This window comes from Tachyglossus aculeatus, chromosome 23 (assembly GCF_015852505.1).
Source record: "Tachyglossus aculeatus isolate mTacAcu1 chromosome 23, mTacAcu1.pri, whole genome shotgun sequence".
NCBI classification, from domain to species: domain Eukaryota; kingdom Metazoa; phylum Chordata; class Mammalia; order Monotremata; family Tachyglossidae; genus Tachyglossus; species Tachyglossus aculeatus.
The window spans coordinates 39,066,758-39,080,554 of NC_052088.1; the positions used below are offsets into that span (position 1 = coordinate 39,066,758).

Consider the following 13,797-nt stretch of genomic DNA (forward strand, 5'->3'; position numbering starts at 1 on the left):
ATCCCATCTCTTTCTCTTCAGGTCCGGTGGGCTTTCATCTGACGGACACTGGGAACACCACCTTCCAAGGGCTGTGGGAAATACAATCAGATCATTCAGGAGAAAGACAAAAGTCAAAAGAATAGAATTTCCTTCAGCGGTGGGGCTGTAGGGGAGAGGGATCTATTTATTCAGCCTGCTGTCTGCTTTTCAGTTCGCAAGGTCCCTACTCGCTATCACCTTCCGTCATCCGGTCTTGTCCTATCCATGGAAAGACCTTCCTTTCCTCCGAGGCACGGATACAGGGACGTGCTGACCCAAATTGTGTGGCTTTCCAAGGCAGAATTGGCGCCTGGGCAAGCTCCCCTGGACCCCAGGGCTCATGAGAGTCATCTGATCAGAGTCGAGTGGTTCAGACCAGTGCCGAAGGGCCTTGGTGGGCCCAGATCGGCCTGGGTCACCAGAGGGACTAGAAAGGATGACCAAAAATGAGACGGGCAGATAGAGGAGAGCCCTTCTTACTGGTCCAGGCCTTCCCAGCGCACTTCTCCAGGGCTTGTGAAAAAGGACACTGTCCATGCGCACTCCAAGGACTTCCATCTTTGTCAGCCACCGCTAGCACCCGCTGGGAAGATGCTCGTCTCCGTCCTCGGCAGGAACGGGTGGGCCGTGGCATGGGCAGAGTCTGAAAAAGGGCCCGGAGCAACTCGAAGTAGGAGTACGCGATCAGCAGCGAAACCTAGAACAGAGCACTCAACCAAGAGGGATTACGTGATGCGCCAGAATGCCAAAACGCCCAACGGGGTATGTTCCTGTGTGCGGCACCGTACGAGGCCAGAACTCCACCTCTCATTCATTCATCCATTCGATCGTATTTATTGAGCGCTTACTGGGGGTACGGCACTGTACTAAGTGCTTGGGAGAGTAGGATATAATAAACAGACACATTCCCTGACCACAACGAGCTTTCCGTCTAGAGGGTCTACGGGGTCAGACAGTTTTAAAGTCTTATCCCGCAGCCAGGTCCCTGGATCCTGGGCCTAATAATAATAATAATGATGGCATTTGTTAAGCGCTTACTATGTGCAAAGCACTGCTCTAAGCGCTGGGGGGGATACAAGGTGATCAGGTTGCCCCACGGGGGGCTCACAGTAGTAGTCCCCATTTTACAGATGAGGTAACTGAGGCTCGCAAAAGTTAAGTGACTTGCCCAAGGTCACACAGCAGACATGTGGCGGAGCCGGGATTCAAACCCATGACCTCTGACTCCAAAGCCCGGGCTCTTTCCACTGAGCCACACTTTCTAAAGTCCCACCCTTACACTCCTTTAAGTAGAGTCACCCAATTAGGCATTAGAGATGCCACAATGCACCCGAGCTCTGCCTAGAATGCGCTCGTGCTTCACCCTTCATTGCGGCAGCTAAAAAGAAGGAATCGAACTCATGGCCCAGGCAGGCGGGGGTGGTTCTTGGGACAGAACAGCGGGCCCTGGTTTTCTCCACTACTATCCCGCTCATTTTGTGAATGAGAGCGTTGAACGCCCCTGCCCCTCTCCCCCGCCGGCCGGGGCAAGGAGGGCGACAGCCTCTACAGGAACTCAGTTCACACCTCCGTCTTCTTGCCCGTTATCTTGCCGGAGATTACGCAGCACATTCGGGCAATATTCCGCATTCGACTACCCTTCGACATATGGACCGCATTAATGCGCGCGGCAGGTTTATGTACCTCACACGTCAGACCCTATCGAGAAACTTGGCGGTAGCAGTCCGATAAGGGGGGCCAAACCTTATTGAACTTGTTCTAAAAACAACATCGGCCACCCTCTCGTCTGCTTGCGCTTTTTAATGACCTTGGCCTCCTGCGGCCCCCGATTTCGATGTGGCAGAAGGTCTCATGGTGACACTCTACGGGACGTAGGGGCGGCCTGAGGAAAGAGGACTAGGCCGGCTGAAAATACGCAGTTCAGGATTTTAGAGAATCGACTTGGGGCATCTAGGTGAAAAATCCAGGGAGTACTCACCTGGATTCTTTACGGACCGCTTGGGCTGGTTGCAAGACAGACCGAATGCCAGGGCATGTTCTAATTTACTTTTCGGTCTTCCGGACCATCTGTTGTTCCAAGACCCATGGCCAAGCTGCCATTTTGACAAGCCTCCTGGTTCAGTACCGTAGGAGGTAAAATGTAAGCACCACCTTCCAGGGAAACATAAAACTGGTGTGGGATGGGCAAACTGAGGCACCATTTCTTAAAGTAACAATTTTCTCGATTTTGGGGGTTGAAACTACTTCTCAGAATACGCCTCGAGCCACTTGCAAACCAGAAGCTTCTAGAAAGTGCACGACGGGGCCCGCAGCTGTTGACAAGCCCCCTCCCCAAAATTGCAGGGCGAAAGGCATTTCACCACCTTCTACAAATCAATTTTTTAACAGGTGTTGGACAGGAGTGGATTTAGCGGGTGGAAACGTGTGCTGGAGGGCTGAAGCTCGGCAAAATGATTTTCTGGGTTGGCCACTCGGCTTCACTGGGTTTTGCTGGCTCAGCCAGGCTCAGTGTTTATTTGCCTAGCTAACGGCAAACATCCCGGCATTTGAGGAATCTTGTTGATGTTGACAGAATCCCACGAGTCAATGTTTGGAATTTCAGAAATTCGGGAATTAAAACAAGGTGTTCTGCAAATGCTTTCTGCTCCCACAGTTGGGAAGGCCGTCTTCTGGCAGTGGCAGAAAGACTGAGCAGGAGCCAGAAAAAGGCTTGCACGCTGGGCAAATGGTCAAAGGTGAATGGGAATTAAAGCTTTTTTTATTTTAGATGCTGTTCTAAAAATGGTAAACCGGTTAAAAACACAAAAAAGGAAAAGAAAGTTGGCCCCCGCCACCTCCCGCATTTACCACTCCATTCTTTCCACCAAATGAACCAAATGTTTCAAACCCAGGCAACGGATCGGGATGGTGTTTCTCCAGTTCTCAGAGCAAGGTTCTCGGTTGCCCAGGCGGGTCAGAGGGCAGCGGGGGACGGTGGGGACCGAACCCTCAGCTCACCGCCTGGCCTTCTTCTCTCTCATGATTTTTTTGCTCTCTTCCCTCCTCCTCTTGTTCACAGGATTGCGGGGGTCATAGATTTCAAACGTGTCTTCGTCTTGCAGGCTGGCGTCTTTCACTTTCCTGCTTTTATCCTCAAACTGAAGCACATGGGACATCCTGCAGAGAGACAGCGGGAGGGGGAGAGAGACAGAGAGAGATCTGACTAACTTGTAGAGACGCCAGTGCTTAGAACTGTGCTTGATCCTTTTAGACTGTGAGCCCACTGTTGGGTAGGGACTGTATGTGTTGCCAACTTGTACTTCCCAAGTGCTTAGTACGGTGCTCTGCACACAGTAAGCGCTCAATAAATACGATTGATGATGATGATGATGATCCATAGTGTGCACTTAAATATCATAAAGAGAGGGAGGGAGAGAGAGAAAGAGTGTGTGTGTGTTTTGTGTTTGAGAGAGAGAGAGAAAGGGATAGTGGATCAGTAGCAGAGGGCACGGCAGGATTGTCATTGAGGATTACACCTCACGGCGACTCTGGTACCTGGGCACCGTGACTCAACTGAGATAAAACACACAGGTGGGTTTGTCGGTTCCTGGACCTTTATACCACACTACCCTGGCCCCACTTCATTTTGAAAAATGTGGCTTGGGAGTTTGTTCCGGGGGACTGCATTTCTAGCATGGACGCTCTGGCCGTATATTTCACTCGAGGCCCTGTCTTTGCTGGGAAAAGCCTCCCCGACACCTTTCCTGCGCTGGAACGTTTCTCCAAACGAAGGGCTCTGCTTCTCGGTTGTGTGCAGAAGGCTGTGGAGACAAAGGACTCCCAGCAATAGGCTACCCCCGGCAGGCCCATTCAACTGGAAGCTCCTCAAGGGTAAATCGTTGGCTTTGTGGTAGCTCCTCAATCGCTCACTACAGTGCTCTGCACTCTTAGCCTCCCCCCGCAACACCGAGACAGTGGTCTGCACTCAGTAGGTACCTGAGACAGTACTGTGCATCTAATTAGTGCCCAGTACAGCCCTGTGCACTTAATCGACCCCCAGTAAAGCCTATTGCGCAGGGGGCACTGGCAGCAGAGCTCTGATCCCAGCAAGGGACCAGTATATGCCACTGTTGCTGCTAATGATGAAGGAGCTCTTCACTCAGGAGATCAGCGCCTAAATAGGGTACGTACCGGGAAAATCCCCAATGAAGCCCAGGTTTAATAATAATAATAATAATGATGGCATTTGTTAAGCGCTTACTATGTGCAAAGCACTGTTCTAAGTGCTGGGGAGGATACAAGGTGATCAGGTTGTCCCACGTGGGGCTCACAGTCTTCATCCCCATTTTACAGATGGGGCACAGAGAAGTTAAGTGACTTGCCCAAAGTCACACAGCTGACAAGTGGCAGAGCCAGGATTTGAACCCATGACCTCTAACTCCAAAACCTGTGCTCTTTCCATTGAGCCACGCTGCTTCTCTAGAGCCACGCTGCTTCTGTTTAATGACCCTCTGAGACTGTCAGAATGGCTTCCTTGCAAAGGGAAATGGATTGCCCCCTGCAAAAGGAAACCAGCTTACAGTTCGGAGCTCTTTTCAAGACAAGAGGTTTTTAACTGTGTTCAAGAAGTGTCAAGACTGCTCCTGAAGTGTTCCTTCCACATCTTCCAACCACATACGTCTCCCTTTTTTCATCAAGATCTCCCCTGTCAACCAAACCCCAGCCTCATCTTCCTCCAGCATTCCTCTACAACCCCCACACAAGCCAGTGCCAATGGAAAACAGCTTCTGCAATCACTTAATCAATTAATTAAGGGTCTTTATAGAGTGGTTATTGTGTACAGAACACAGAGTACTGAGAGCTTGGGAAAGCAAAATATAATCCAGCGCTTAGAACGGTGCTTTGCACATAGTAAGCGCTTAATAAATGCCATTATTATTATTATAACTTTGGAAGATTCGATACCTGCCCTCGAGGAGCTTACAGTCTACAGTATTATTATTGTTATTATAACTTTGGAAGATTCGATACCTGCCCACAAGGAGCTTACAGTCTACAAAAGGAGACAGATATCATAATGAATTATAGGTAGGGGAAATAATACCTCGATGCTGAGTTCCCATTATGCCCAAACTCCACCCTGCTGTGCTCTGAAGTTTCATGAGGGGTCCGGTCTCCCCTACTTTAGTGTTGCTGCTATTTCACTGCTGTAACAAACTTGTTCCATTTAACTAGTTTTAACACCCAAGCTCAGGCTCAAATCACAGGCATAAATCAGGTCGACTCATGGGTGGGAAAGCTTGCGTGGGTCAGCTCATCATGGTTGACGATACAGCACAAAAATCAGAAAGAGCCAGGGGGCCAAAATTTAAGGCCAACGAGCTCTTCGAAAGAAAGTTCTCACTCTGCACGTGCTCTACCGAGTGGAAAGCTCAGACATGATTCAATAATAATCCCCAACAACCGAGGCCACGGACGTACCCATTTCTCACCGTGTCACCCAGACTCCAGGCCAGTGCCTTTCCGACTTTCCAGGGGCTCCTTTTCCAACAGTAAGATATTTCTGTTTGTAACTGCGATCGCACTCTATTCTTAAAGGGGAGGGACAGAAGGCACCAACAACTGGGAAATACATTCAAAATGAACCTCTTGGGTCTTTCCTTCTTAAGGCTGTAGGATTCTATGTCTGCTGGATTTAGCCTCCCCTGGGAATGTTGCCCACGAGGTGAAGGACGGCTAACCTCAGCACGGTATCCACGAGGGGAAGTCCATTTTCTTTCAAAACTCCAAACCCTAAATTAAAGTTGCATCCAAAGCGTCCAGGGCTTGGAAAAGGCTATAATTTTATACATTTCTTGAGTTACGGTATCGTAAAATTTAGTGTTACGTGGCTACTCTGCGGTCATATTTAATCTCGCTTCGTAGAAATAAACGCCCAATCAACATGGTGCCTGGTGTTGGTCTTTCAACATGCTTCCAGCCACCTAACGTTTTCAAACAAAACCACCATTGTGATTTCCAGCATACTAAACTCCGGCGTGGAGCACCTCCATAAATCACAGACTGGAGGGAGCAGCAAGCTGCCTACAATTTACAAAGTCCTGGGAGACTCCGCACACAGACCTGTTACCTAGACTGGTTTCCAGTGTCTGAAGCCCGAGGAGTTTACAACCTGGTACACAGCAAAAACTTAATGGTATCCACATTTGGTTTCCTAAAAACAATGCACAGGAACCACGCCAGAGGCTCCAACTGGCCCGGTTACCAGTGAAACCTGAAAACCCTTGGAATTTGCTGGAGCACAATTCATTTGACAGCATAAAGGCAGAGCCTCTATTTCCTCAACTTCCCACACTTTGAGAATCATATGCATTCTTTATGGCTTGTTTTTTTTATGGCATTTGTTAGATGCTCACTATGCGTCAGGTACTGTACTAAGCACTAGAATTTATACGAGAAATTCGGGTTGGATACCATCCATACCCCACATGGGGCTCACAGTCTTCATCCCCATTTTACTGATGAGGTAACTGAGGCACAGAGAAGTGAAGTGACTTGCCCAGGGTCACACAGCAGAGAAGTGGCAGAGCAAGCATTAGAACTCAGGTCCTCTGATTCCCAGGCCCACACTCTTTCCATTAGCCCACGCTGCTTCTCTGGGATGTGTATAATAAAAGTGAATATTGGAATGTCACACTTTTGAACTGTGCGGTTTAATCCATTTTAACCCTGCAAGCAATGGTACTGAGTAAACTTTAATTCCGTGTTTTGGATCTTGATCACAAAAGTCACCTTTAAGAGGCTTTTGGGCACTCGATCCAACAATGGCTTATTGAGGTCCCAGGCACATGGCCATCGAGAAACACTTGCTTCTTCAACAAGCGCCGGGTCTCCGGAGAAGTGAAGAATTCCCATTTTTCAGGCTGTTGCAGGAGTTTATGCAATTGATTAAAAGTGGAAAGGTAACCAGCCTTAATGGGAAAACCCAGCGAGGTACCACATTGCTATAATGAGAGCGTAACTCTGCTAGCAGTGTGGAAAATGGTGGATTGGGCAAATGGACCAAATGACCACCCCAGGCCCGACCTCAGAGCCGATCCAAACTTTCCTGCTTATTACTTCAAAGCAGAAAGCGACCATATGAAGAGTGTTCTTGCTTGGAAGAAGCATGTGCCTTGGGCTGACTGTTCACTGTTCATAATAATAATGACATTTGTTGAGCGCTTACTATGTTCCAAGCACTGTTCTAAGCGCTGGGGTACAAACAAGGTTATCAGGTTGCCCCACGTGGGGCTCACAGTCTTAATCCCTATTTTACAGATGAAGCGACTGAGGCCCAGAGAAGGTAAGTGACTTGCCTGAAATCACACCGCTGACAAGTGGTGGAGTCGGAATTCGAACCCACGACCTCTGACTCTCAAGCCCGTGCTCCTTCCACTAAGCCATGCTGCTTCTCCTTCCCTTTCTCCTCAGGGTTACTCGACCCACTTAGGAAACTGAGACTGGCCTGTTCTGGGATTCCCCCATCTTCACGGAGAAGAGGAAGACTGTGAGCCCACTGTTAGGTAGGGACCGTCTCTATATGTTGCCAACTTGTACTTCCCAAGCGCTTAGTACGGTGCTCTGCACACAGTAAGCGCTCAATAAATATGATTGAATGAATGAATGAATGTTCTTTCTTCCCATGGGCAAGGAGAAGGGCGGGCACCATCTCTCTCAGAATGGGGCTGCATGGGTTGGGAGACAGTCACATCCTCTCTTAGCATGGACTTGCTTTCTCCCCTTAACTCTTCATCCTCTTTTTCTGTTCTCTTGTTGCTCTTCTCTGGTATCTTTGCAGCCTGCAGTCTTTCCTTCCTAAAGCGTGGAGCCCGAAATGGGGCAGGAGTTCAAAAGAGTGTCCAAATGGAAGGATTACTGACTGTGAGCCCTCTGTTGGGTAGGGACTGTCTCTATATGTTGCCAACTTGTACTTCCCAAGCGCTTAGTACAGTACTCTGCACACAGTAAGCGCTCAATAAATACGATTGATGATGATTCCCTTTGAATGGCCTTCTCCGGAGAACTCATCCCTTGTCCCCCAATCCATGCCTTTTAGGAACACGACAGCTGACAATACCAAAACACAAAAATTCCATGTTGGAATCCTGCGTCAGGAAGGTCGGATGAGTCTAGAACCTCTTTGTGGTTAATCAATCAATCAATGGTATTTATTGAGCGCTTAATATGTGCAGAGCACAGCACTAAGCACAACCCTTGTCCCTGGGAGGAGGGTACAATACTACACTTTCCCTGCCCACAACGGACTTACAGTCTAGAGGAACTATTACAGTTAAGAGAGTTAGTGATGTTAGAAAATAGCTATCTGTAAACTAAATCTTCCCTCCAATGGCTCATTATGAGGCTACTGTCCATGAAGAAGTGACCTAAAATGTCTTTGGATTTTGTTTTTTTTTATATATTTACTTTTTGAATGGAGAACTCCAGAAGGCAACTATTTCCATTCACTACTGTTGGCTTTGTTACCTCTCAGTGGGTTGTTGGGGAGGTGGCTCTGTCCTCTCGGTGTTGAAGGACTTGTAATAATAATAATAATAATGATGATGATGATGGCATTTGTTAAGCACTTACTATGTGCAAAGCACTGTTTGGCAGAGCCGGGATTTGAACCCATGACCTCTGCCTCCAAAGCCCGGGCTCTTTCCACTGAGCCACGCTGCTTCAACTATTGCAGAACAATAGTTGCATGTAAAGTCTGTTCACATCCTTCAGGATTTTAGAGGTGCCCATTTTAGCCTGTTTCCGCCTTTGGCTTTCCTGACTCGAGACTCCTGACCCCTTTGGACGGTCCCCTGGATCTGTTGGTGTCTTTCTCTGTATTGTACTCCACGGCCGAAATATTCATCGTGGTCTGCGCCACCTTTCCGTCCGGCCTCCGAGATTCCGGGGCCGAGTCAGGCTCATGCCTGACGTTCGTCCCGAAGGTTGCGGCCTTGCACTGTCTCCGTGGAAATGGATCCCGTTTCCCGGACTTTCCTCTAGTTTGACACTGACCCACAGAATCATCATCATCATCATCGATCGTATTTATTGAGCGCTTCCTGGGTGCAGAGCACTGTACTAAGCGCTTGGGAAGTACAAATTGGCAACATATAGAGACAGTCCCTGACCTGTCCAAGGCCAGATCGGTCGAATGGGCGAATGAGCTGGTGAGTTGGTTCCGTGTCAAACCTCTCAGTGTCCCAGCCAGAAGGACTGGGGGTTGGGGGAGAGAACGGGACGTGAGAGGGGCGCATATGGCAAAGCAGAGCACGCCCCTTCCCCTCACTTCTCTCTTAGGCTTAACACTTTGAAAATGTAGCACTTGTTCCCCACCAGCTGGAGTCAAACCATTAACGGAAGACTGACGCGGGCCCACCGTCGGCGAGGTCCCCAAGGAATTCCGTCTGCAGCAACACCCCCCCAGAACAGACTTTCTTTACTTAGGCCGGAATGCCCCGGGGCTTTCTGCGAAACCGTGGGCTGTCTAGATCATTTCTCCGCAGCCACTGTGCTGACAGCTGCTGATTTTCATCTCGGAGGGGTCTAGTTCCCTAAGAAGTCCTACTGAGCGGCTTGAGCTTATCACCGGTATCTGACAGCTCATTCCGCACTAGCAGGGAGCATAGTTTTCAACTGCCCAGACTGGGGGGTGGTGGTGGAGGGGGTGTGTACGTGCGTTTGTGTGTGTGTAAGGCGCGTTTTGGCCTCTGAAAAATCAAAAGGGGTCAGCTCCTTTGAAGGAGAGTGCAGGCAGAGACACAAAACAGCTCTCCCGTTCAATGCGTGCCTGACGGCTCGGAGAGGACTTTGCGGATCCCATCTTTTCCTTCTGGAGACACAGCAGCCCCTGTGGGCCTGCATTCCCAGCTTCGCGATCACAAATTCGCCGAAGGGGTGATTCCCATTCAAGGGTCCGGCTCTTGGGATGGGAGAAGAGTTTCACGGCTGGGGGGGCCTCTCCGGAGGCAAAGGTGCCCCTTCCCACTCCCAGGGACCTCAGTCACAGTGCTCAAAAACCACTCCACTGTGACCCCGTGATTCCTCACCAAAGCTCTCCTCAACAGCCCTTTGGCCTTCGGTCGGCCCTCGGTCAGCGCCCGGTCGTCTACATTATTCTCACATACACTCAGACAGCAGCATGTTGACCTAGGGGGTGCTTGGATAAACATCACGACCGCTACTAGAAATTCAAGCCCCCAACACCCAAGAAAGCATGTGTGACTCTCCCTTCTCTCATCATACGGCAGGCAGTGGAGATAGCAGGAGCTAAAGTGTACGGGCTCACGGAGCGAGACCAAAGATCAAAGTCATTTCGCTCCCTGATGCAAAAGAAAAAAAAAAAAACGTTCTGGAAGAATGAACTCACTGGCATGCTTTTCATTTCTAGCAGAGACAAAGGTGGCATAGGAAGAGGGGAAACAGATGAGAAGCAGGAGAGAGCAGGGAAGAAAAATAAACTGGGCAAGAAAGGTGAAGAGAAACAAGAATGGGAACAGGAAACCAAAACACCCGATTCAGAGGGGATGACTGAAATGTCGATTAAAACAAAGAGATGACTCGGGGAGCGGGGGGAAGCGGACGGAAAGTCCAGAAGGCAGAGAGGAGGAAAATGGAAACAAAACCTCGAAATGCTTGAACAAACAAACAAGGATTTGGAAAGGAAGTCGAAGGTAAACCAAACCCAAAGGGAAACCCACAGTGGCATCTGGAAAGAGAAACCCAAGAAAGAGAAGCAAGTGGATTTTCTCCTACTGTTTGCCTTACAAAAGTCCTGATCACAAGGACTTTGACAAGATTTCAATCTGAGAACTGTCCAGTTCGGCATTCTGAAATAAAGACTTCTACCATTGGGGAATGCTCCCTTTTGGGGACTCTGACTGAAGAGCTAGTGCCCGAGAAGAACTTGATGTTAAGAAAAAAAGTTTTCTTCTTCCATGAAAACATTAAGGAGTAAAGAAGCGTTCCGTGCAGGGGAGGGAGGGGTGATGGAGCATTCCAGCGACAGGCATCATATCACAGGGAATCTCGGAGGCGCTGGTGTAAGGCTGGTGGGGGTGGGGGAGGAGAGAGAGGTAGGGGGAAGGGGAGAAGGAAGGGATCCTAAGGCTGGGAATTTTCAGGCCCTCCAGGCCCCAGCGGCAGGCAAACCTCTTTCCAGGGAATGGCCTAAATGACCACAAGTTCCTGGAGTGACTGATTTGCATTTCCATTTCTAAGACGGGCCCCAAGAGCAAAGATTGGAGACACAGTCTTGAAGACTGTAAGCCCACTGTTGGGTAGTGACCGTCTCTATATGCTGCAAACTTGTACTTCCCAAGCGCTTAGTACAGTGCTCTGCACACAGTAAGTGCTCAATACATACGACTGAATGAATGAATGAATTGGAGGGAACCCCCGAGCCTCTTGGCTCCTTGGCCCCGACAGAGCAACCAATTTGAAATCAAACATGCTGCTCTCGAGCAGCCACTGGGCACCTACTGAGTGCAGTACACTGTGCGAAGCACTTGGGAGAGTGCAACAGAAGCATCAGACGTGTTCCCAGCCCAAAAGGAGCTTGGTAATCTCCTTGAGGGAAGGGATACTGTCTATCAACTCTATTATACTCTCCCAAGCACTTAGTACAGTGCTCTGCACACAGTAAGCACTCAATGGCTACTTACATATATATAAGTAATATATATATATACTACCTAGAATATATAGAATATATATATACTACCTAGACACACACAAAGTTTTGAGGAGGGCCATAAATAAATACATTCACATTTACCACGGATGGCTTAAACAGGCAACTAAGACTTAGGTCCCTAATCTCATTTTTTTTAACCCTCAGTTTCCCCTCTGTCTCACTTCATGGCTGTGGATGAGTGCACAGAAAGGAGAGTAGAACACTCCAGCCAAGCCTAAGCTACCATGACTCTTGGTTTGACGTGCTCTCGGTTTGAGATTTGTTTACATCTTCTGCTCCTTCGTTCTTGCCAGTTACAAGAAATCACTCAAGCGCTCTTAGAGAGCAAACGCGGAGGGGTTAGTGTGTCAGTGGAGATAAATCACTGTTGCCTCACTGTTCGCCAGAGATTTAGGAAGCTGGGCTTCAGTTTTCTGTTGGACTGTAATAAACTCTCAGGTTTACAGCAAGAAGAGCAGAAGAGAACAGACTGCCTGACAATTTTGCTAAAAACAGACTTGAAATCTGCAACTGGTGAGCTCACCTTCAAGCAAATGAATTGATGCTTTTGAAGAACTGGGTCATCACGAAATGTTTTGGAATGGCTCAAGAAACCCGACCTTTCTACCACTTTCCGTCATGGGATCACTGCTCCCGGTCAAATTCAACAAAAGCTAGAGCAGCAGTGCAAGGACTGCGTCATCTTACCCCATTACCGATGCCAACGTGCTCATCGGCCCGTCGGAGAGAAGTGAAAGAGAAGGACTGACCACCAGCCGACGGGTCTTGGGCAAACAGCACGAGATCGACTGCTGATAGAGGTCAACAGATACGTCAGCCAAGCCCAGCACATACAAGCGGTGGCAAGGACCACCAGACAGTGATGATGATAAATAATGATAATAATAGTGATAATAAGTGTGCCAAGCACTATAATCAATCAATCAATCAATTGTATTTATTGAGCGCTTACTATGTGCAGAGCACTGTACTAAGCGCTTGGGAAGTACAAATTGGCATCACATAGAGACAGTCCCTACCCGATAGTGGGCTCACAGTCTAAAAGGGGGAGACAGAGAACTGAACCAAACATACCAACAAAATAAAATAAGTAGGATAGAAATGTACAAGTAAAATAAATAAATAAATAAATAAACAGAGTAATAAATATGTACAACCATATATACATATATACAGGTGCTGTGGGGAGGGGAAGGCGGTAAGGCGGGGGGATGGAGAGGGGGACGAGGGGGAGAGGAAAGAAGGGGCTCAATCTGGGAAGGCCTCCTGGAGGAGGTGAGCTCTCAGCAGGGCCTTGAAGGGAGGAAGAGAGCTAGCTTGGCGGATGGGCAGAGGGAGGGCATTCCAGGCCCGGGGGATGACGTGGGCCGGGGGTCGATGGCGGGACAGGCGAGAGCGAGGTACGGTGAGGAGATTAGTGGTGGAGGAGCGGAGGGTGCGGGCTGGGCAGTAGAAGGAGAGAAGGGAGGTGAGGTAGGAGGGGGCGAGGTGATGGAGAGCCTTGAAGCCCAGGGTGAGGAGTTTCTGCCTGATGCGCAGATTGATCGGTAGCCATTGGAGGTTTTTGAGGAGGGGAGTGATATGTCCAGAGCGTTTCTGGACAAAGATAATCCGGGCAGCAGCATGAAGTATGGATTGAAGTGGAGAGAGACACGAGGATGGGAGATCAGAGAGAAGGCTAGTGCAGTAGTCCAGACGGGATAGGATGAGAGCTTGAATTAGCAGGGTAGCGGTTTGGATGGAGAGGAAAGGGCGGATCTTGGCAATGTTGCGGAGCTGAGACCGGCAGGTTTTGGTGACGGCTTGGATGTGAGGGGTGAATGAGAGAGCGGAGTCGAGGATGACACCAAGGTTGCGGGCTTGCGAGACGGGAAGGATGGTAGTGCCGTCAACAGAGATGGGAAAGTCAGGGAGAGGACAAGGTTTGGGAGGGAAGACAAGGAGCTCAGTCTTCGACATGTTGAGCTTTAGGTGGCGGGCGGACATCCAGATGGAGATGTCCTGAAGGCAGGAGGAGATGCGAGCCTGGAGGGAGGGGGAGAGAGCAGGGGCAGAGATGTAGA

General features: G+C 49.2%; 1 protein-coding gene across 1 annotated transcript in view; it reads right to left on the bottom strand.

Annotated features, from left to right (window-relative positions):
- Nucleotides 1–2,750: 2,750 nt before the first annotated feature.
- The window catches only part of CWC27 (CWC27 spliceosome associated cyclophilin), a 254,507-nt gene continuing 243,460 nt past the window's right edge, over nt 2,751–13,797 (bottom strand). The window contains exon 14 of the mRNA XM_038765725.1: nt 2,751–3,177. Within this exon, the coding sequence (XP_038621653.1) occupies nt 3,015–3,177 (163 nt within the window). The 3' untranslated portion in view covers nt 2,751–3,014. The remainder of the gene's footprint in view (nt 3,178–13,797) is intronic.